This window comes from Falco biarmicus, chromosome 22 (assembly GCF_023638135.1).
Source record: "Falco biarmicus isolate bFalBia1 chromosome 22, bFalBia1.pri, whole genome shotgun sequence".
NCBI classification, from domain to species: Eukaryota; Metazoa; Chordata; class Aves; order Falconiformes; family Falconidae; genus Falco; species Falco biarmicus.
This window is the reverse complement of record NC_079309.1, coordinates 210693-229976: the sequence shown is the minus strand read 5'-3', so window position 1 is coordinate 229976 and position 19284 is coordinate 210693. Positions and strand designations below refer to the sequence as shown.

The window sequence follows — 19284 nt, the reverse complement described above, 5'->3', positions numbered from 1 at the left end:
GTTGTTCCCCCCCTGCTGCTGTCACTCCATCTTCATCCTCCTCCTCCTCCTCCTCCTCGGGGGGCTCCGATGCCACCTGCAGCTCGGGGAAGTCCGACTCCTCGTTGCCACCTTGGGGGGGGGGGGCGTCAGAGGGGTCAAGGAAGGGGGGGTTTGGGTCATCCTCATGGTCCCCCCTCAACAAAGGTGCACCCCAAAATGGGGGGGGGGGGGGGTCGCCCCTGCTCACCCTCCGTGGAGTCCGGCGTGGTGGAAGCCGTGGATGGAGCCTCTTCTGGTGGTGGGGTGGGGGGAGCAGGGGGATGGGGGCGCGTGGCCACCCCCTGCCCCATGTCCCTGTTGTGTCCCCGCAGTGCACGGTGCCCCCCCGCCCCAAAACCTGCACCAACCCTCCCAGGCCCTATGCCCCCCCCCCCGGGTGCCCCCCTTCCCCCGGGCACGCCCTGTCCCGGTGCCCCCAGCCCCATCCCAGCCCGGTGCCCCCAGTCCTTCCGGTGGCCCCAAACTCTCCCGGTGGCCCCGGCCCCAGTGCCCCCGGTCCCTTCCCATTCCGGTGCCCCCAGCCCCTCCCGGTGCCCCCGGCCCCGGCCCCTCCCAGCGCCCCATCTCTGGTACCTTCACATCAGATCCCGCATCCCCGGCCCCTCCTGATGCCCCCAGCCCCGGTGCCCTCAGCCCGGTTCATCGTCCCCGGCCCCTCCCAGCGCCACATCCCAGTACCCTCATCCCGGTTCCCGCATTCCCGGCCACTCCCGGTACCTCCAGCCCCGGATCTCCCAGCTCGGGTACCTCCATCCCTGGCCCCTCCCAGTAGCCCCATCCTGGTATCCCCATTCCTGGACCCTCCCGGCGCTCCCATCGCGGTGCTCCCATCCTCGGCCCCTCCCGGTACCCCCATCCCGGTACCTCCATCCCCGACCCCTCCCGGTACCCTCATCCCCGGTACCCGCATCGCCGGTGCCCCCGGCCCCTCCGGTACCCCGATACCCGGCTACTCCCGGTGCCTTCACCCTCGGTATCCGCATCCTCGGTACCCCCAGCCACTCCCGGTACCGCCACCCCCGGCCCCTCCCGGTAGCCCCAGCCCGGTACCCCAGCCCCTCCCGCCGCCCCATCCCCAGCCACTCCCGGAGCCGCGGCCCCTCCCGGTGCCGGTGCGTACTGCAGTGGGCGAAGCCCAGGACCTGCCCCATGGCGGCGGCCCCCGCATGGGGCTCCCGGTTGCCCCCGGGCCGGCCCCGCCGCGCATCACCGCACCGCCATGGCGGGGGCCCGCGGCGGACAAAGGGCGGCGGCGGGGGGGCGGGGCTGGGGGCGGGGCCCACCGGGGGGCCGGGCACCGAGACCGGCATCTGCTACCGGGCACCGGCATCTGCTACTGGGCACCGGATACCGGTATCTGCATCGGCATCTGCTACCTGGCACCGGGGTCTGCTACCGGGCACCGGCACCGGCTACCGAGCACCGGCATCTGGTACCGGGCACCGGGCACTGGGACCGGGTACCAGGCATCGAGACCGAGACCTGGCACCGGTACAGGGGTCTGGCACCAGGATCTGGCAGTGGCTACCGGGCACCGGGATCTGCTACCGAGCACCGGCATCGGGCACCGGCACTGGGCACTGGCGTCACCCAGGACTCCTTGGAGTGCCCAGAATCCCCCTCCCAGTATATTCAAGAATCCACTCCAGTATGCCCTAGTGCCGCCCAGTACCTGTCAAAGTCCCGACAGTGTCTTCCCAGTGCCCCCAGTATTACCTCAGAGCTCCCCGTTGCCCTCCCAGTGCCTCCCCAGTGCCCCCAGCATCACCTCAGAGCCCTCCATTGCCCTCCCAGTGCCCCCCCAGTATCTCCCAGTGCCCCCAGTATCATCTCAGAGCCCTCCATTGCCCTCTCAGTGCCCCCAGTATTACCTTAGAGCCCCCCCGGTGCCTCCCAGTGCCCCCATTGCTCTCCCAGTACCCCTAGTGCCCCTCCAGAGCCTATCCAGTACCATCCCAGTTCCCCCAGTCCCCAGAACTGGACAGCTTGGGGGGGCACTGGGGGGGGGTGTGTGTTACTGCTCCGCTCCCCAGATAGGTGGGGACCACTGGAAGCCGTTGCCCTTTTAAGAAGGCGGGCACCGCCGGCACCGGGGGCGTGGCCATGGGGGGCGTGGCCGCGGGCCGGGACCGGCCGGTCCCCCCCCCCGCCGCCACCGGAAGGGCCGGGACCGGCCCCAGTGCCTCGCCGCAGCCACCAGCATGAGGTGAGCGCCCGGGAAACTGGGAGCACCGGGGAGCACCGGGATTTGGCACTGGAAGTACTGGGCAGGACTGGGAGCTAGCACCAGGGGATACTGGGAGCACTGGGGGCACTGGAAAGCATGGGGAAGTGGCACTGGGAGCACTGGCGGCACTGGAAAGCATGGGGAAGTGGCGCTGGGAGCACTGGGGACTGGTACTGGGAGTACTGGGGGCACTGGGGAGCACAGGGAAGTGGCACTGGGAGGTACTGGGGGGCTCTGGGAGGGTACTGTGGGCACTGGGCAGGACTGGGAGCTGGCACCGGGGGGTACTGGGAGTACTGGGGGCACCGGAAAGCGTGGGGAAGTGTCACTGGGAGCACTGGGGAGTGGTACTGGGAGTACTGGTGACACTGGGAAGCACAGGGAAGTGGCACTCGGAGGACTGGGGAGCACCGGGAGCTGGTACTGGGAGCACCGGGCAGTACTGGGAGCTGGCACCAGGGGGTAGTAGGAGCACTGGGGGCACTGGAAAACATGGGGAAGTGGCACTGGGAGCACTGGGGACCGGTACTGGGGGGTACTAGGAGCACTGGGAATACTGGGAGCACTGGGAATCACCAGGAGCTGGCCCTGGGAGTTTGCACTAGGAAGGACCGAGGTCACTGGAACGGGGGAGCACCGGGAACGGTACTGTGGGCACTGGGAACTGGTATCAGGAGCACTGGGGAGCACCAGTACTGGGGGCACTGTGACCATTTGGAACTGGTATTGGGGGCACTGGGAATACTGGGGAACACTGGGAACTGGTACTGGGAGCAATGGGGAGTGCTGGGAACTGGTACTGGGGATGCTGGGAACACTGGGGAGCACTGGGAATTGGCACTGGGGATAGGGGGAGCACTGGGAAATGGTACTGGGAATACTGGGGAACACTGGGAACTGGTACTGGGAGCAATGGGAGCAATGGGGAGTGCCGGGAACTGGTACTGGGGACACTGGGAGCACTGGGAACTGGTACTGGGGACGCTGGGAGCACTGGGAAGCACCAGGAACTGCTACTGGGTGCACTGGGAACACTGGGGAGCACTGGGAACTGGTACCAGGAGCAATGGGAGCACTGGGAACTGATACTGGGAGCACTGGGAACTGGTTCCAGGAGCACTGGGGAGCACCAGGAACTGGTACTGGGGAGCCCTGGGAGCCGCCCCGGTAATGGGAGGGTCCCCCGGGTGGATGCCCCCCCCTGCCCCCAGTTTCCCCTTTGCGGGAGGGGTGGGGTGTGTCCCACCCCCCCGCGGGGGGAGGGGCCGGCCCGGACGCACTCTGAGGAAGTGGGGGAGGGGCAGGCCCGGACGCTGGGTCCTGGTGGAGAAGAGGAAGGAAAAAGGGGGGGTGTTGGGTGCTGGGGTGCGCTCGTGGGTTGGCTGCTGGGGGAAAGTGAGGGTGTCCCCCCCAGGGGGACGCCCATGCTGGGGGGGGGGGTGGTCAGCAACCTGGGGGTCCCACCCATGGAGGTGCCCATGCTTGGGGGGAGGGGGGGGTGTCATCACCCGGCGGGGTGCCCATGCTGGGGAGGGGGGGGGTCAGCACCCAGGGAGGTGCCCATGCTGGGGGGGGGAGGGGTGTCAGCACCTAGGGGGGTCCCACCCATGGAGGTGCCCATGCTGGGGGGGGGGAGGGTCAGCACACATGGAAGTGCCCATGTTGGGGGGGGGGGGGTCAGCACCCAGGGGGGTGCCCATGCTGGGGAGGGGTCAGCACCCAGGGGGTCCCACCCCACAGGGGTTGCCCCCCCTGCTGGGCGCCTCCCCACCCTTGCCCCCCCCCCGGCAGCGAGACGGTGCTGTGCAGTGCCCGGGCCTCAGTGCTGCTCTACGATGACACCCACAAGCAGTGGGTGGCAGCTGGGGGGGGGTCCGCAGACCCTCAGCTGCGTCCAGCTCTACCACCACCCTGGCACCAACTCCTTCCGCCTGGTGGGACGCAAGATGCAGCCCGACCAGCAGGTGAGGGTGCTGGGGGGCACCCATGGGTGCCGGGGGTGGGTGGGGGGTGGGGTGGGGAAGGGGCAGTCTTGGTGTGGGGGGCTATGGGGTGACGCTGGGCATGGGGCACCCTTGGGGGTGGGGGGCTATGGGGTGACGCTGGGCATGGGGCACCCTTGGGGGTGGGGGGCTGTGGGGTGACGCTGGGTATGGGGCACCCATGGGTGTGTGAGGGGCTGTGGGGCAATGCAAAGCATGGGGGGGCTCAGTGGGACCACCCTGGCTATGGGGGGGCTCTGTGGGGCACCCCTGGGTATGGAGGTCTCTATGGGGTATCTGTGGGTGTCGGGGGGCTCTATAGGGCCCCCCCCGTGTATGGGGGGGCTCTGTGGGCCCCCTCCGGATGCTGGCCCCACTCCTCCCCCACGGGTGCCCACAGGTGGTGCTGAACTGCCCACTGGGGAGGGGGCTGCGCTACAGCCAGGCCACCCCCCAGTTTCACCAGTGGCGTGAGGCCCGGCGGGTCTGGGGGCTCAGCTTCGGCGCCCCCCGTGAGGCCGCCCTCTTCGCTGCCGCTGTCCTGCGGGCCCTGCGGGCGCTGGAGGAGGGTGAGGAGGGTTTGGTTTTTTTTTGGGGGGGGGGGCACTGGGGGTACTGGAGGGGGCTTGACCCCATGACCTTTTGTGTGTGTCCCCCACCCAGGCACCCCCCTGTCCTGGCCAGACCCTGACGGTTCAGCTTCAGAGGAGCCCGAGCAGCAGGAGAGGTGGGGACCAACCAAATGGGGGGGGGGGGGGGGGGGCACCATGATGGGGGGGGGGCTGGGGGTGGTCCCCCGTGTTGGGGAACCCCCCCTTACACCACCACTCACCCCCAGGCATGTGCTGGAGGACCCCGAGCGCCGTGTGGCACCTGCAGGTGGGTGACGGGGGGGGGGTCCCAGGCTGACCCCCCCCAACACTGCAGATGCCTTCCTCCCCCTTTCCCCCCCCCACCCCCCCCAAGACCCTCACCCCTCTAAACCCTGTCGTCCCCCCCCAGGCACCCAGGCTATGCCCACTGGAGGCCCTCCACCCCCCCCCGGCCCTCCTCCACCCCCCGGCCCCCCCCCCCACCCCCCTGGCCCCCCCCCCAGCCACGGGGGTCCCACCGGCCCCCCCCCTTACCACCAGCAGCAGCAGGGGGGTGCTGCCGGGGGGGGTCCCGGGGGGGTCTCCGGTTTTGCAGCTGCCATCGCGGGAGCTAAACTCAGGAAAGTCAGCAAGGTGAGGGGCATAATTTTTTTGGGGGGGTGGGGGGATAAACTGGGGGGGGGGGGCTCTGCATCACCCCCTTTCTCCTGGCAGGATGAGGCACCGGGTGCGGGAGCTCCCCCTGCGCCCCCCAAGGGCGATGGTGCCCGGGGAGGGGGCGGGGGGGGGGCTGATGGAGGAGATGAGCGCCATGCTGGCCCGACGGTAAGAAATGGGGGGGGGGGGGGGGATGATTGGGGGAGAGCACCCCCCTCTGCCCCCCCCGCCCCCAAAGGTGGGGCATCCCTGTACCCACACTGCCTCCCCCAGGAGGAAAGCCACCCTGCATGGGGACAAGCCAGTGCCAAAGAAGGACGATGACATCACCAGCGTGAGTGCCCCCCCCCCCCCAAATACCAGTTGTAGCCCACCCCCACACTGGGGGGGCACTCTGTGCCCCCCCACCTCACCCCACCACGAGGATAGGCAATCCCCTTGTCCTCAGGTGCTGCCCACCCCCCCGCCACAATCCAACCCCCCTCCCCGTCTACCACCCCCACCGCGTCCAACCCCCACGCCCCCCAGACCCCTCTCTCTGCCCCCCCCCCGCAGGACGAGGTGGAGCCGGGCACTAGGACCCCGGGGCAGCCCGTGGGTGAGTGCGGGGAACTACAACTCCCAGCGTGCCCCGCGGCCCACCCCCGTGGCGGGGCATGCTGGGAAATGTAGACCTGCAGCTGGGGGAGCATTGAGGGGCACCCCTAGGGGAAGGGGAGGGGGGGTGGGGGCTGGGCCCCCCACCCCCTCACTGTTCTCCCCCTGCAGAGCCTGTGCGGAGACCCTGGGAGAAAGCCAGCTCCACACTGCCCAGGTGGGGGGGGGGGACCTGGGGGGGGCACTTGGCGGGGGGGGGGGCACCCAGGGGGCTAGAGGAGGGTTTTGGGGGGTGGGCACCCAGGGGCTAGATGGGAGGTCCTGGGGGGGGCCCATGGAAGGAGTATTGGGATGCTGGGACGGGTGTCTTTGGTACCCCCAGAGGATTTGGGGGTCAGTTGCTGGGACTGGGGGGGAGGTTGGGTCCCCAAGATGGGGGGGGGGGCACCCAGTCTGGTCTTGGGGGTCCCCCCAACTTACTTATCCCCTTCCCCAGGATGAAGTCAGCCATCCCAGCTGCCCCCGCCGACCCCCCCAGCCCTGCTGATGAGCCTGACCTGGAGCGAATGAAACAGGTACGGGGGTGGGGAGTGTGTTTGGGGGGTGGGGGAGTCTGGGGGGGGCCCCCTCAAATCCCCTCACCCTGTGACTCCCCCAGGAGCTGCTGGAGGAGGTGCGGAGAGAGCTGCAGAAGATGAAGGAGGAGATCATTGAAGGTGGGGGGGAGGGCTCAAGGGGTATTGGGGGGGGGGGGGGCAGGGTGAGGGCTACTTGCCCATCTCCCCCCAGTAACACTGTACCCCCCCCCAGCATTTGTGGTGGAGCTGCGGAAGCGGAGCGCGCCCTAGCCACCCCCACACTGAAGATGGGGGAGGCCCCCCCTCCTTCCTCCCCATCACCTCACACACATCCCTCCCCTCATTTCACCCCCCCCACTGCCCTGGGGAGGGGGGGCGGCTCTAGGCTGGACCTCCCCCCCCGGGCTGTGCCTTACCGGCTGGGGGGGCCCAGACAGCCCCCCTCCCACTGTGCCCCCCCCTCACCACCAGTTTGAGGACCCCTTTTTTTTATAGTGGGAGGGGGGCAAAAGAGGGGTGCCCCCCCTTTCCCCACCCCCGGGGTCGTTTTTTATGCCACTTTTGGGTTTTTCACCTTTTTTTTGCAATTTTTTTTTTGGGGGGGGGGGGGGAGGGGTGTATCATGCCCCCATCCCCTGCCCCCAGTAAATACAGTTGTTTTGTACATGACACCTGTGTCCATGTCACCCGTGGGACACCCCCGTACCCCGCCCCCCATCACAGCAATGAGAGGGACAGTAAGGGCTTTGCTTTGCTTTAATGGCACCTGCCTCCCCCCTTAGCCACGCCCCCATCAGCTCCCCACCAATCGCAGCCCCCTCACCTGGCCCTGCCCTCCAGTGGCCCCACCCCTTCCACCCTCCACCCCCCACCCTCAGCCATGCCCCTTCCATGCCACGCCCTTAGCCCCACCCTTGTGATGCTTCACTCTTAGCCCTGCCCCCTCCAGCCCCACCCCTTAGTCCTGCCCCCTCCATGCCCTGCCCACCATCCTTGAACCCATCCTTTGCCGTGCTCCACCCTTAGCCCCGTCCCTTTCATGCCACACCCACTCCAGCCCCACCCACCACCCTTAGCCCCACCCTGTGACATTTCACCCTTAGACCCACCCCTTTCGTGCCCCACCCACTCCAGCCCCACCCACCACCCTTAGCCCCACCCTGTGACATCTCACCCTTAGACCCACCCCTTTCGTGCCCCACCCACCACCCTTAGCCCCACCCACTCCAGCCCCACCCACCACCCTTAGCCCCATCCACTTCAGCCCCACCCACCACCCTTAGCCCCACCCTGTGACATTTCACCCTTAGACCCACCCCTTTCATGCCCCACCCACCACCCTTAGCCCCGCCCTGTGACATTTCACCCTTAGACCCACCCCTTTCATGCCCCACCCACCACCCTTAGCCCCGCCCTGTGACATTTCACCCTTAGACCCACCCCTTTCATGCCCCACCCACCACCCTTAGCCCCGCCCTGTGACATTTCACCCTTAGACCCACCCCTTTCATGCCCCACCCACCACCCTTAGCCCCGCCCTGTGACATTTCACCCTTAGACCCACCCCTTTCATGCCCCACCCACCACCCTTAGCCCCGCCCTGTGACATTTCACCCTTAGACCCACCCCTTTCATGCCCCACCCACCACCCTTAGCCCCGCCCTGTGACATTTCACCCTTAGACCCACCCCTTTCATGCCCCACCCACCACCCTTAGCCCCGCCCTGTGACATTTCACCCTTAGCCCCACCCCTTTCATGCCCCACCCACCACCCTTAGCCCCGCCCTGTGACATTTCACCCTTAGCCCCACCCCTTTCATGCCCCACCCACCACCCTTAGCCCCATCCCTTTCATGCCCCACCCACCACCCTTAGCCCCACCCCTTTCATGCCCCACCCACCACCCTTAGCCCCACCCTGTGACATTTCACCCTTAGCTCCACCCCTTCCATGCACCACCTGCTAACTTGGCCTCGCCCCTTCCATGCCCCACCCACCACCGTTAGCCCCACCCAGCCCAGACCCACTCACCACCCTTAGCCCCGCCCCTCAAGCTCCACCCTCTGTAACACTCCACCCTTATACCCACCCCTCCATTAGCGACCCACCCCCCTTAGCTCTACCCATCCTGCCCCCACTCCCTTTAGCCCCACCCCTCCTTAACCCCACCCCCTCCCTTAGCCCCACCCAGTCAAGCCCCCCTTAGCCCCACCCCTCCAGCCCCATCCTTAGCCCCACCCATCCTGCCCCCTTAGTAGCCCCACCCCTATGCCACTGCACCCAAAGCCCCCCCACAAGACCCCCTCCTTTAGCCCCCAACACCCCTTCACTCCCTCGACAAGCCCCTCCCTCAAAGGAAACCGCCGGTGGGAAGAACAAGGAAGGGGGCGCTTTAATAGCCAGGGTCGGTGGAGGCGTGGTTAGTGCCGACAGGGGCGTGGCTAGACGCGGCGGGGGCGTGGCTAGCGCCAGCAGGTGCACAACTACATTCGGCGGGGGCGTGGTTAGCGCCGGCGGGGGCGTGGTTAGCGCCGGCGGGGGCGTGGTTAGCGCCGGCGGGGGCGGGGTTAGCGCCGGCGTGGTTAAGGCCGGCATGGGCGTGGTTAAGGTTCGCGGGGGCGTGGCCGAGCCCGCCGGGGCCAGGCGGCAGGCGTGCCGCCATGGCCTCCAGCTCGGCCCGCAGCCCCTCCAGCCCCTCGCGCAGCTCCCGCAGCGCCGCCGCCTGCTCCCCTTCCCGGCGGCGCGTCTGCCCCGCCTGCCGCGCGTACTCCAGGTACAAGCAGAGCCCCCCAACGCCGAACACGATCGCTTCCCCCAGCAGCTCCGCCCCCAGCTCCGCCGCCGCCTCCTCGTTCAGCGGTTTCACGGCGGCGCCGCGGAAGCCCATCAGCCGCATCTTGGCGCGCATCTCCACCCAGTGATACACTGCGGGGGGGGGGGGGGGGCACTGACTAAGGACCCCCGGAGTCCTTCCCCGGTGTGACACCCCCCCCCCTTCCCCCAGTCACCCCCTCCTCCCCCAGTGACCCCCCCCCCCCTCCGCCCCCACTCACGCTGGGCGGGGGGCAGGCAGATGTAGGTGCGGAAGAAGGGACTGGCGCGGGCCCCGGCTTTGATGCGCGCCGCCAGGGGGCGGCTCAGCTGGCGCGCGCCCAGGGTCAGCAGCTTGGCCAGCGGGAACGCGCCCGCCACCATCGTCCGCCCGCGCGCGCCGCCCTGACGTCAGCGCCGCGCGACGCCGGCCGGCGAGGGAGGGAGGGGGGGCGGGCCGCCCCGAAGCTCCGCCCACTGCTCTTCGCGGGGCCGCGGAGTCACCCGCCTGGTGCCCCCAGCCGACCCGCAGCCACGCCCTCTGAGCCCAGGACACGCCCCCTGAGCGCAGACCCGCAGCCCTGCCCCCTTTCCCCCGAACAGAAGCCACGCCCCTGAGTCCAGGCCACGCCCCCTTTACCCAGACCAGGCACCACGCGCCTTTAGACAACGCTCCGAAGACCCGGCCCCTTACCCGGACATGAAACCACGCCCCCTTCCCACACAAACCCACGCCCCTTCGCGCCCCAAACCCACGCCCCCTTTTCCCCGAACGGAGGCCTCGCTCCCTTTCCCACGTACTAAGCCACGCCCCTTTTCCCGGCTTTAAGCCGCGCCCCCTTTCCTGCCTGAAGTCACGCCTCCCTCCCAATCCGAAGCCACGCCCCTTTCCCTCACACGCAGCCACGCGTGGGGGTGGGGGGGAGTTTGGGGGGGGGGTCGGGCTGTTTCTGCGTGACTCGTGGGTGACAGTGGGGCACCCGTGGGTGGTGTCGGACTCCCCTGGGTGACACTGGAACGCCTGTGGGTGACACTGAAGCACTGAACCCCCCATGGGTGATGTCGGAGCACCCATGGGCAATGCTGGACCCCCCTGGGTGACACTGGCGTGCTCGTGGGTGATACTGGACCACCTGTGGGAGGCAGTGGAGCACCCATGGGTGATGTTGCTCCCCCCTGGGTGGCAACGGACCCCCCCTGGGTAACACTATGGCACCCGTGGATGACACTGGGGCACCCGTGGGTGATGCCAGTCCCCCATGAGTAACACTGGATCCCCACTGGGTGACACTGGGGCACCCGTGTGAGACAGCGGGGTAGCCGTGGGTGATGGTGGAGCACCCAGGTGACACTGGAACACTCATGGGTGACACTGGGGCACCCGTGGGTAATGCTGGACCCCCTTGGGTGGCACCGGACCACCCGTGGGTGACACCACACACACCCCCCCCAAGCGACCCTGTACCCCTGGCACGTGTGGGGCTTCCTGGGGGCTCTCCCACCCCAGACGTGGGCCAGGCTCCACGCGACCACTGGGTCACGTTTCTCCGCGTGTGCCCCCACCCCCCCTGGGTGCCCCCCCCCCCCGGTGCCCCCCCGTGTCCCCGCCCCCGTGGGCGGGGACACCGGAGCCGGTGCCCGTGTACCGAGGGCGGTGGAGTCTCGCACTGAGCCGGTACCAGGGGTCCTGAGACAGGAGATGGGGGTCCGGGGTGGGGGGGGGGCGGTGTAAAGCTCACGGGACGAGGGGGTGGGGGTGGACACGCGTGGGGGGACTCAGGACACAGCGGGGGGGGCCGGGACAGCGAGGGGGGGACAAGGGACCCTGGGGGAGGGAGTCGGGACACCGGAGGTGGGGCACCAGCATCACGGTGGGGTGTCGGGGTGAAGTGGAGCGGACATGGGGGAAGGGGGGGACACGCGTGGGGGGACTCAGGACAGAGCAGGGGGGGCGCCGGGACACCGAGGGGGGTGCAAGGGACACTGAGGTGGGGACAAGGGACACCGGGGGGGGCAAGGGACACTGAGGGTGGAGCAAGGGACACGGGGCAGCGGGGTGATGCGTGTGGGGGGACTCAAGGGATCACGAAGGGGGCCGGGACACCGAGGGTGGGGACAAGGGACACTGGGGGGGGACGACAAGGGACACTGGGGGGGGGGGCGCGGGGCACAGGGGGGGGCATGGGGCACGGGACACGGGAGGGGCACGGGACACTGGGACAGGGGAAGCAACACGGGAGGGTGGGACAAGGGACACTGAGCGGTGGCACCTGTATCACGCGGGGGAGGGCCGAGGGGGGCGGCTGCTACCGGTCCCGTGTCCCCTCCACCGGAGGGACCCACCGGCAGCTCCCTGGTAACGACCACGTCAAAGGGGGGGGGAGGGCAGGGCTGGTGATGGGGAGGGGGATGATACCGGTAACCCCTCCCCCTCGTGCCCCTCCCCCCCAGTACACCCCTCCCCCCACTCCAGGAGCCACTGTCACGACATGGGGCACTGGGCTATGCCCCCCCCCGTGCTCAGCCAGGTCCTGCATGGGGCAGAGGTGAGACACACACCCCTCCCCCCCATTACCCCTGGGACCCTCCCAGACACTGGGACACACACACACGGCCCCTCCCCTTGCCTCATCGGGACCCCCAAGCCACTGGGACCCCCGCCAGGTGCCACCTCAGGGACCCCTCTACCCACCCAGGACCATGGTGGCCCCGCGGTGGTGGCCCCATGATGGTGGCCCCAGTCGTAGTGTCCCCATGGTGGTGGCCCCAGTTGTGGTGGCCCCATCATGGTGGCCCCAGTGGTGCTGTCCCCATGGCGATAACCCTCTTGTTTGCCCCATCCTTGTGCCCCCGTGGTGGTGACCCCACAGTGGTCACCCCAGTGTGGCCACCCCAGTGGTGACACCCCCCTAGCGTCCCCCCTCGGTGTGCCCCCCATGTCCCCCACAGGAGGAGCGCTCAGCTCAGGCAACGCTGGCCGCTTGGCACCAGTACCGGCACGCCTGCGAACTCCGCCTGCACCTCGACCCCCCAGCACCCGGTGAGTGCGCTGGAGGTGGGGACACCAGGGGGACACTGGGAGGACACTGGGGGATGCCCTGACCCCCCCACCCCACCAGGACCTGTTTGCAACCGCAGCTTCGACATGTACGCCTGCTGGGGGGATGCAGTCCCCAACACCACCGTCACTGTCCCCTGCCCCTGGTACCTGCCCTGGCACCACCGAGGTAAGGGCGGGGGAGTGTGTCCCCCCCACCCATGGGTGGCCGTGGGGTGACAGGAGGGGGTACTCAGTGCAGGGTGGGGTGGTGGCTCGGCGCTGCGGACCCGACGGGCGCTGGGTGCTGGATGAGACTGGGAGACCTTGGCGGGATCATTCGCAGTGCCAGGATCCGGCACAGGAGCAGCCGCTGCAGGTAGGGGTCTGGGGGCTGAGCCGGGGTGTGGGGTGCTGGGCGTGGGATGCTGTGCCGTGGGGTGCTGGGTGCTGGGGCGTGGGGTGCTGGGGCACGGGATGCTGTGGCATGGTGTGCTGGGCTGGGGTGTGGGGTGCTGTGCCATGCCATGGGGTGCTGGGGTGTGAGGTGCTGGGGCGTGGGGTGTGGGGTGCTGTGGCATAGGGTGCTGTGCTGTGCCATGGGGTGCTGTGTTGGGGCATGGGGTGCTGTGCCGTGGGGTGCTGGGTGCTGGGGCGTGGGGTGCTGGGGTTTGGGGTGCTGGGGTGTGGGGTGCTGTGTTGAGGCGTGGGGTGCTGTGCCGTGCGCAGGGTGCTGTGCTGGGAGCTGCACCACGCTGTGATGTGTCACACTGCCGTGCCGTGGTGCGCCCTGCTTCTCTGCTGCGTGGCGTGCTGGGCTGTGCCATGCCCTGTCCATGCCCTGTGCCATGCTGTGCTGTGCCGTGCTGTGCACCACGCTGTGCCCAGCGCTGTGCCCTGTCCATGCCCTGTGCCGTGCCACGCTGTGTCATGCACTGTGCCGTGCTGTGCCGTGCCCGTGCCATGCCCTGTACCACACTGTGCCATGCTGTGCCCTGTGCCGTGCCCTGTACCACACCGTGCCGTGCTGTGCCGTGCCCGTGCCATGCCCTGTACCACACTGTGCCATGCTGTGCCCGTGCCATGCCCTGTACCACACCGTGCCGTGCCGTGCCGTGCCCGTGCCATGCCCTGTACCACACTGTGCCATGCTGTGCCCTGTGCCATGCCCTGTACCACACCGTGCCGTGCTGTGCTGTGCCCCGTGCCATGCCCTGTACCACACTGTGCCGTGCTGTGCTGTGCCCTGTGCCGTGCCCTGTACCACACCGTGCCGTGCTGTGCCGTGCCCGTGCCATGCCCTGTACCACACTGTGCCATGCTGTGCCCTGTGCCGTGCCCTGTACCACACCGTGCCGTGCTGTGCCGTGCCCGTGCCATGCCCTGTACCACACTGTGCCGTGCTGTGCCGTGCCCGTGCCATGCCCTGTACCACACTGTGCCATGCTGTGCCCTGTGCCGTGCCCTGTACCACACCGTGCTGTGCTGTGCCGTGCCCGTGCCGTGCCCTGTACCACACTGTGCCATGCTGTGCCCCGTGCCATGCCCTGTACCACACTGTGCCATGCTGTGCCCTGTGCCGTGCCCTGTACCACACCGTGCTGTGCTGTGCCATGCCCGTGCCATGCCCTGTACCACACCGTGCCGTGCTGTGCCGTGCCCGTGCCGTGCCCTGTACCACACTGTGCCATGCTGTGCCCCGTGCCATGCCCTGTACCACACCGTGCTGTGCTGTGCCCCGTGCCGTGCCCTGTACCATACTGTGCCCTGTGCCGTGCCCTGTACCACACCGTGCCGTGCTGTGCCGTGCCCGTGCCGTGCCCTGTACCACACCGTGCCGTGCTGTGCCGTGCCCGTGCCCTGTACCACACTGTGCCGTGCTGTGCCCTGTGCTGTGCCCTGTACCACACTGTGCCGTGCTGTGCCCCGTGCTGTGCCCTGTACCACACTGTGCCCCGTGCCATGCCCTGTACCACACTGTGCCGTGCCGTGCTGTGCCGTGCCCGTGCCCTGTACCACATTGTGCCCCGTGCCGTGCCCTGTACCACACCGTGCCGTGCTGTGCCGTGCCCGTGCCGTGCCCTGTACCACACTGTGCCATGCTGTGCCCCGTGCCATGCCCTGTACCACACCGTGCTGTGCTGTGCCCCGTGCCGTGCCCTGTACCATACTGTGCCCTGTGCCGTGCCCTGTACCACACCGTGCCGTGCTGTGCCGTGCCCGTGCCGTGCCCTGTACCACACCGTGCCGTGCTGTGCCGTGCCCGTGCCCTGTACCACACTGTGCCGTGCTGTGCCCCGTGCTGTGCCCTGTACCACACTGTGCCCCGTGCCATGCCCTGTACCACACTGTGCCGTGCCGTGCTGTGCCGTGCCCGTGCCCTGTACCACATTGTGCCCCGTGCCGTGCCCTGTACCACACCGTGCCGTGCTGTGCCGTGCCCGTGCCGTGCCCTGTACCACACTGTGCCATGCTGTGCCCCGTGCCATGCCCTGTACCACACCGTGCTGTGCTGTGCCCCGTGCTGTGCCCTGTACCACACTGTGCCCCGTGCCATGCCCTGTACCACACTGTGCCGTGCCGTGCTGTGCCGTGCCCGTGCCCTGTACCACATTGTGCCCCGTGCCGTGCCCTGTACCACACCGTGCCGTGCTGTGCCGTGCCCGTGCCATGCCCTGTACCACACTGTGCCCCGTGCCGTGCCCTGTACCACACTGTGCCGTGCTGTGCCGTGCCCGTGCCATGCCCTGTACCACACTGCGCCCCGTGCCGTGCCCTGTACCACACCGTGCTGTGCTGTGCCGTGCCCGTGCCATGCCCTGTACCACACTGCGCCCCGTGCCGTGCCCTGTACCACACCGTGCCGTGCTGTGCTGTGCCCGTGCCATGCCCTGTACCACACCGTGCCGTGCTGTGCCCGTGCCATGCCCTGTACCACACCGTGCCGTGCTGTGCCGTGCCGGTGCCATGCCCTGTACCACACTGTGCCCCGTGCCGTGCCCTGTACCACACCGTGCCGTGCTGTGCTGTGCCCGTGCCCTGTACCACACCGTGCCGTGCTGTGCTGTGCCCGTGCCATGCCCTGTACCACACTGTGCCGTGCTGTGCCCGTGCCATGCCCTGTACCACACCGTGCCGTGCTGTGCTGTGCCCCGTGCCATGCCCTGTACCACACCGTGCCGTGCTGTGCCGTGCCCGTGCCCTGTACCACACCGTGCCGTGCCGTGCCGTGCCGGTGCCATGCCCTGTACCACACTGCGCCCCGTGCCATGCCCTGTACCACACCGTGCCGTGCTGTGCTGTGCCCCGTGCCATGCCCTGTACCACACCGTGCCGTGCTGTGCCGTGCCCGTGCCCTGTACCACACCGTGCCGTGCTGTGCCGTGCCATGCTGTGCCCCATGCCATGCTGTGCTGTGCAGTGCCATACCATGTTGCACCGTGCCATGCCGTGCCATGCCCCATATCGTGCTGTGCCGTGCCCCGCTACCCCCTGCCACACCCTGTGCCACCTCCCGGCTTGGTGCCACCTCCCCGTCGCCGTGTCCCGCTCCCCACAGCGCCAGGCCTGGCTGCTGGAGCAGTTCCGGCTCCTCTACACTGTGGGCTACTCCCTGTCCCTTGTGGCCCTCCTGCTGGCGCTGCTACTGCTCCTCACCTTCAGGTACCGTGGCGGGGGCACCCATGGGTGCTAGGAGGGCACCCATGGGTGCTGCTACCCACTGACCTTTGTCCCCACAGGCGCCTGCATTGCACCCGCAACTTCATCCACGCCAACCTCTTCCTCTCCTTCGTGCTGCGGGCAGGCGCCATCCTGACGCGGGACGCGCTGCTGCGCCGCCGCCTGCGCCCCGGCCCCGCACACCCGCTGCAGCTGGTGGGCCAGGAGGTGGGCACCCACGGGTGGGGGGCACCCACATGGGGGACACCCATGAAGCGGACAGCTATGGTGGGGGCACCCATGGGTGGGGACAGCCATGGTGGGGGCACCCAAAGAGTGGGGACACTCATGGGTGGGGGTTGATGGGCTGTGCTGGGATGTGAGACCCAAGGGTGGGAGCTGGTCAGACATGACACTGGTCCCACCACAATCCTGGTGCCACCACGATCCTGGTCCACTATGACACTTGTCCCACCATGACCCTGGTGGCAGCATGATCCTGGTCAAATGTGATATTGGTGCCACCACGGTCCTGGTTCCCACCATGACATTGGTGCCACCACAACTCTGGTGCCACCACGATGCTGGTGCCACCACCATAACACTGGTGCCACCATGACATTGGTGCCACCACGATGTTGGTGCCACCATGATCCTGGTCCAACATGATATTGTTCCCACCACAACACTGGTGCCACCATGGTCCTGGTGCCACCACAATGCTGGTGCCACCATGATCCTGGTGCCCCTCTGAGGCTGTTCCCCCCCCGCCGCTGCTGTCCCGCTGGTGCTGGGGTTGTCCCCAGGGCAGGCGGTGGCCAGCTGCCGGCTGGCCCAGGTGGTCACCCAGTACTGCGTGGGGGCCAACTACGGGTGGCTGCTGGCCGAGGGGCTCTTCCTCCACAAGCTCCTGGTGCTGGTGGCCTTCAGTGGCCGGCGCTGCCTACCTGCCTTCCTCCTCCTCGGCTGGGGTGAGCCCCGCTCTGTGTCCCCACATGTCCCCTCTGTGTCTCCGTGTCCCCTCCCCAACCTTGTCCCTGTCCCACCAGGAGCCCCCGTGCTCTTCGTGGTACCATGGGTGGTAGCGAGGTACCTCTATGAGAACGAGGGGTGAGGCTGCCACTCCTGCCCCCCATTGTCCCCACTTTGTTACCCCCAGGGGACACCCTGTCCCCTTGGGGATGTCCCCAAGGTTGAGGTCACCCCCCCCCATGTGTGTCACTCCCCCCCCCATGGCAGGTGCTGGGAGAGGAACGAGAAGGTGGCAGTGTGGTGGATCATCCGCTGTCCTATCCTGGTGGCAGTGGCGGTGGGTGACATGGCGTGGGGGAGGGGTGGCTGTCACCAAGGGGGTGTCCCCACTGGAGGGGGTGTCCTCACCACAGGGGGTGTCACCGCTGGTGTGTCGTCCCTCCCCAGGTGAACTTCATGGTATTTGTCCGCATCGTCCGTATCTTGGTGGCCAAAGTCCGGGCGCATCAGGTGTCCCAGGGGGACACCAGGGTCAGGTGGGGACATGGGGTGGGGGTGTGTGTGGGGACACATGTGTACACTGGGGTGTGTGGGGCGGGGGCAGGGGAGATGTCACATCCTGGTCCCCGTGGAGTCTCCATGTTGTCCCTGCAATGTCCTCATGCCCACCATAGCCCCATGTGTGTCCCCAAGCATGTCCCCACCTTTGCAGTGTCCCCAAGCGTGTCCCTGGGGGTGTCCCTGTTCCGGGGGGCTCCCCATGCTGTGGCTGTACCCATCCTGGGGGTCCCCCCATCCCGGAGGTGTCTCTCGAGGTGTCCCTGTCCCTGGGGGTGTCCCCATCCTGGGGTTCTCCCTGTCCCAAGGGGGTCCCCATCCCGCGGGTGCCCCCCCCCTCCCCCCAGGCTGGCCCGCTCGACGCTGACGCTGATCCCGCTGCTGGGGGTGCACGAGGTGGCCTTCGCCCTGTTGGGGGAGGGGCACGGGGGGGGCACCCTGCGCCTGGTGCGGCTCTGCCTGCAGCTGCTGCTGTCCTCCTCCCAGGTGTGGGGGCAGGGGGGGCCATGGGGGCGGGAGGGTGCTGTGGGAGAGGCCATGGGGGTCAGGGGGTGTCGGTGGGGGGCTCCGGGGCAGGGCATGGGGGGGGGGGGGGGTGCAGAGGGGGTCGAAGGGATGCTGGGGGAATGCGGGGGGGACGGGACATGGGGGGCGGGGGGAGTGAGGGGTTGCCATGGGGGGCGGGGGGGAGGGGTGTCGGAGGTTGCCATGGCGATCTGTGGGATACGGGGGGTGGGGGTTGGGGGGGGTGCGAGGGTGTGCCGTGAGGGTCGGGAGGGTGCTGGGGGGATGGGAGGTGTGTGTCAGTGAGGCACCATGGGGTCGGGAGGGGTGGGGGGGCAGGGGTTGTGCCATGGGGGTTGGGGGTTGGGCGGGGGGGGCTGCAGTGTGGGGGGTGCAATGGGGGGGTGCGATGGGATGGGTGCTACTGCGGGGGGGGGGTGCAATGGGGGGGGGTGCAAAAATATGGGGTGCACTGGGGGGGCCTCCATGGGGGCTGCAGGGGGAAACTGCAGGGTGGGCTGCGGGTGGGGGAGGGGCACATCTACGTGACCATGTGCACCCACATGTCTGGGTGCCCCCCGCCCCTCCCCCCCCCCCCCCCCAGGGCCTTGTTGTCAGCGTCCTTTACTGCTTTGTCAACAAGGAGGTGCGTCAGGGCAGTGTCGCGGGGGGGGGGGGGGGGGGGGGGGGGGGCGGGGCGGGGCATGTCGTGACATGTCGTGTGCCACCAGGTGCAGGCAGAAGTGCGGCGCGGGTGGCAGCGGTGCCGCCTGGGTGCCCCCGGCTCCCCCCGCGCCCCCCCCCGGGGCACCCGCCGTTATGTGGCTGTGGGGGGGCAGCACCCAGCCCCCCACCCCCCCAGGGGGCCCCCGATGGCCGAGACGTGCTGCTGAGGGGGGGGTGGGGGGGTGGCACCTTTGGGAGCTGAGGGGGGTCCCAAGGCCTTGGGGTGCTGGAAGGGGGGATGTCACTTTCACCTTTGGGTGCTGGGGGGGAGGCAGGGGGGTTTGGAGGGTGTCCCTTGACACCTTGGGGTGCTGGAGGGATCCTCTGACACCTTGGGGT

At 68.6% G+C, this 19284-nt stretch overlaps 3 protein-coding genes across 3 annotated transcripts; 2 read left to right on the top strand and 1 right to left on the bottom strand.

Annotated features, from left to right (window-relative positions):
- The first annotated feature begins 2191 nt into the window (after positions 1 to 2191).
- On the top strand, positions 2192 to 7345 carry VASP (vasodilator stimulated phosphoprotein). The gene is given in 15 exon segments (XM_056323065.1): positions 2192 to 2248; positions 2849 to 2992; positions 4061 to 4133; positions 4135 to 4233; positions 4652 to 4820; positions 4915 to 4978; positions 5090 to 5130; positions 5254 to 5503; positions 5559 to 5669; positions 5775 to 5835; positions 6057 to 6099; positions 6270 to 6315; positions 6595 to 6673; positions 6757 to 6814; positions 6909 to 7345. Coding segments are annotated over 15 exon segments (1281 nt in total). The 5' UTR covers positions 2192 to 2243; the 3' UTR covers positions 6947 to 7345.
- A 1701-nt stretch (positions 7346 to 9046) lies between these two features.
- On the bottom strand, positions 9047 to 9914 carry OPA3 (outer mitochondrial membrane lipid metabolism regulator OPA3). Its single transcript, XM_056323066.1, has 2 exons — positions 9731 to 9914; positions 9047 to 9602 (listed from the first exon to the last, which is right to left on the bottom strand). Exons 1-2 carry the CDS (start codon positions 9870 to 9872, stop codon positions 9070 to 9072), a joined length of 675 nt encoding a protein of 224 aa, XP_056179041.1. The 5' UTR covers positions 9873 to 9914; the 3' UTR covers positions 9047 to 9069.
- Positions 9915 to 11126: 1212 nt separating this feature from the next.
- Positions 11127 to 19145, top strand: GIPR (gastric inhibitory polypeptide receptor). Its single transcript, XM_056323075.1, has 14 exons — positions 11127 to 11163; positions 11962 to 12034; positions 12438 to 12528; positions 12608 to 12715; positions 12783 to 12904; positions 16085 to 16188; positions 16266 to 16413; positions 16997 to 17156; positions 17235 to 17295; positions 17425 to 17494; positions 17605 to 17693; positions 18063 to 18201; positions 18824 to 18865; positions 18951 to 19145. Exons 2-14 carry the CDS (start codon positions 11978 to 11980, stop codon positions 19110 to 19112), a joined length of 1353 nt encoding a protein of 450 aa, XP_056179050.1. The 5' UTR covers positions 11127 to 11163; positions 11962 to 11977; the 3' UTR covers positions 19113 to 19145.
- Positions 19146 to 19284: the final 139 nt, after the last annotated feature.

Bases quoted from the DNA above. Each gene is read 5' to 3' on its own strand.
- OPA3 (XM_056323066.1), bottom strand. From the start codon at position 9,872: ATGGTGGCGGGCGCGTTCCCGCTGGCCAAGCTGCTGACCCTGGGCGCG. The intron at 9,603-9,730 runs GTGAGTGGGGGC...CCCCCCCCGCAG, and splicing joins CTGCCTGCCCCCCGCCCAGC to TGTATCACTGGGTGGAGATG.
- GIPR (XM_056323075.1), top strand. From the start codon at position 11,978: ATGGGGCACTGGGCTATGCCCCCCCCCGTGCTCAGCCAGGTCCTGCAT. The intron at 12,716-12,782 runs GTAAGGGCGGGG...GGGGGTACTCAG, and splicing joins CCTGCCCTGGCACCACCGAG to TGCAGGGTGGGGTGGTGGCT. The intron at 17,157-17,234 runs GTGAGCCCCGCT...CTGTCCCACCAG, and splicing joins CTTCCTCCTCCTCGGCTGGG to GAGCCCCCGTGCTCTTCGTG.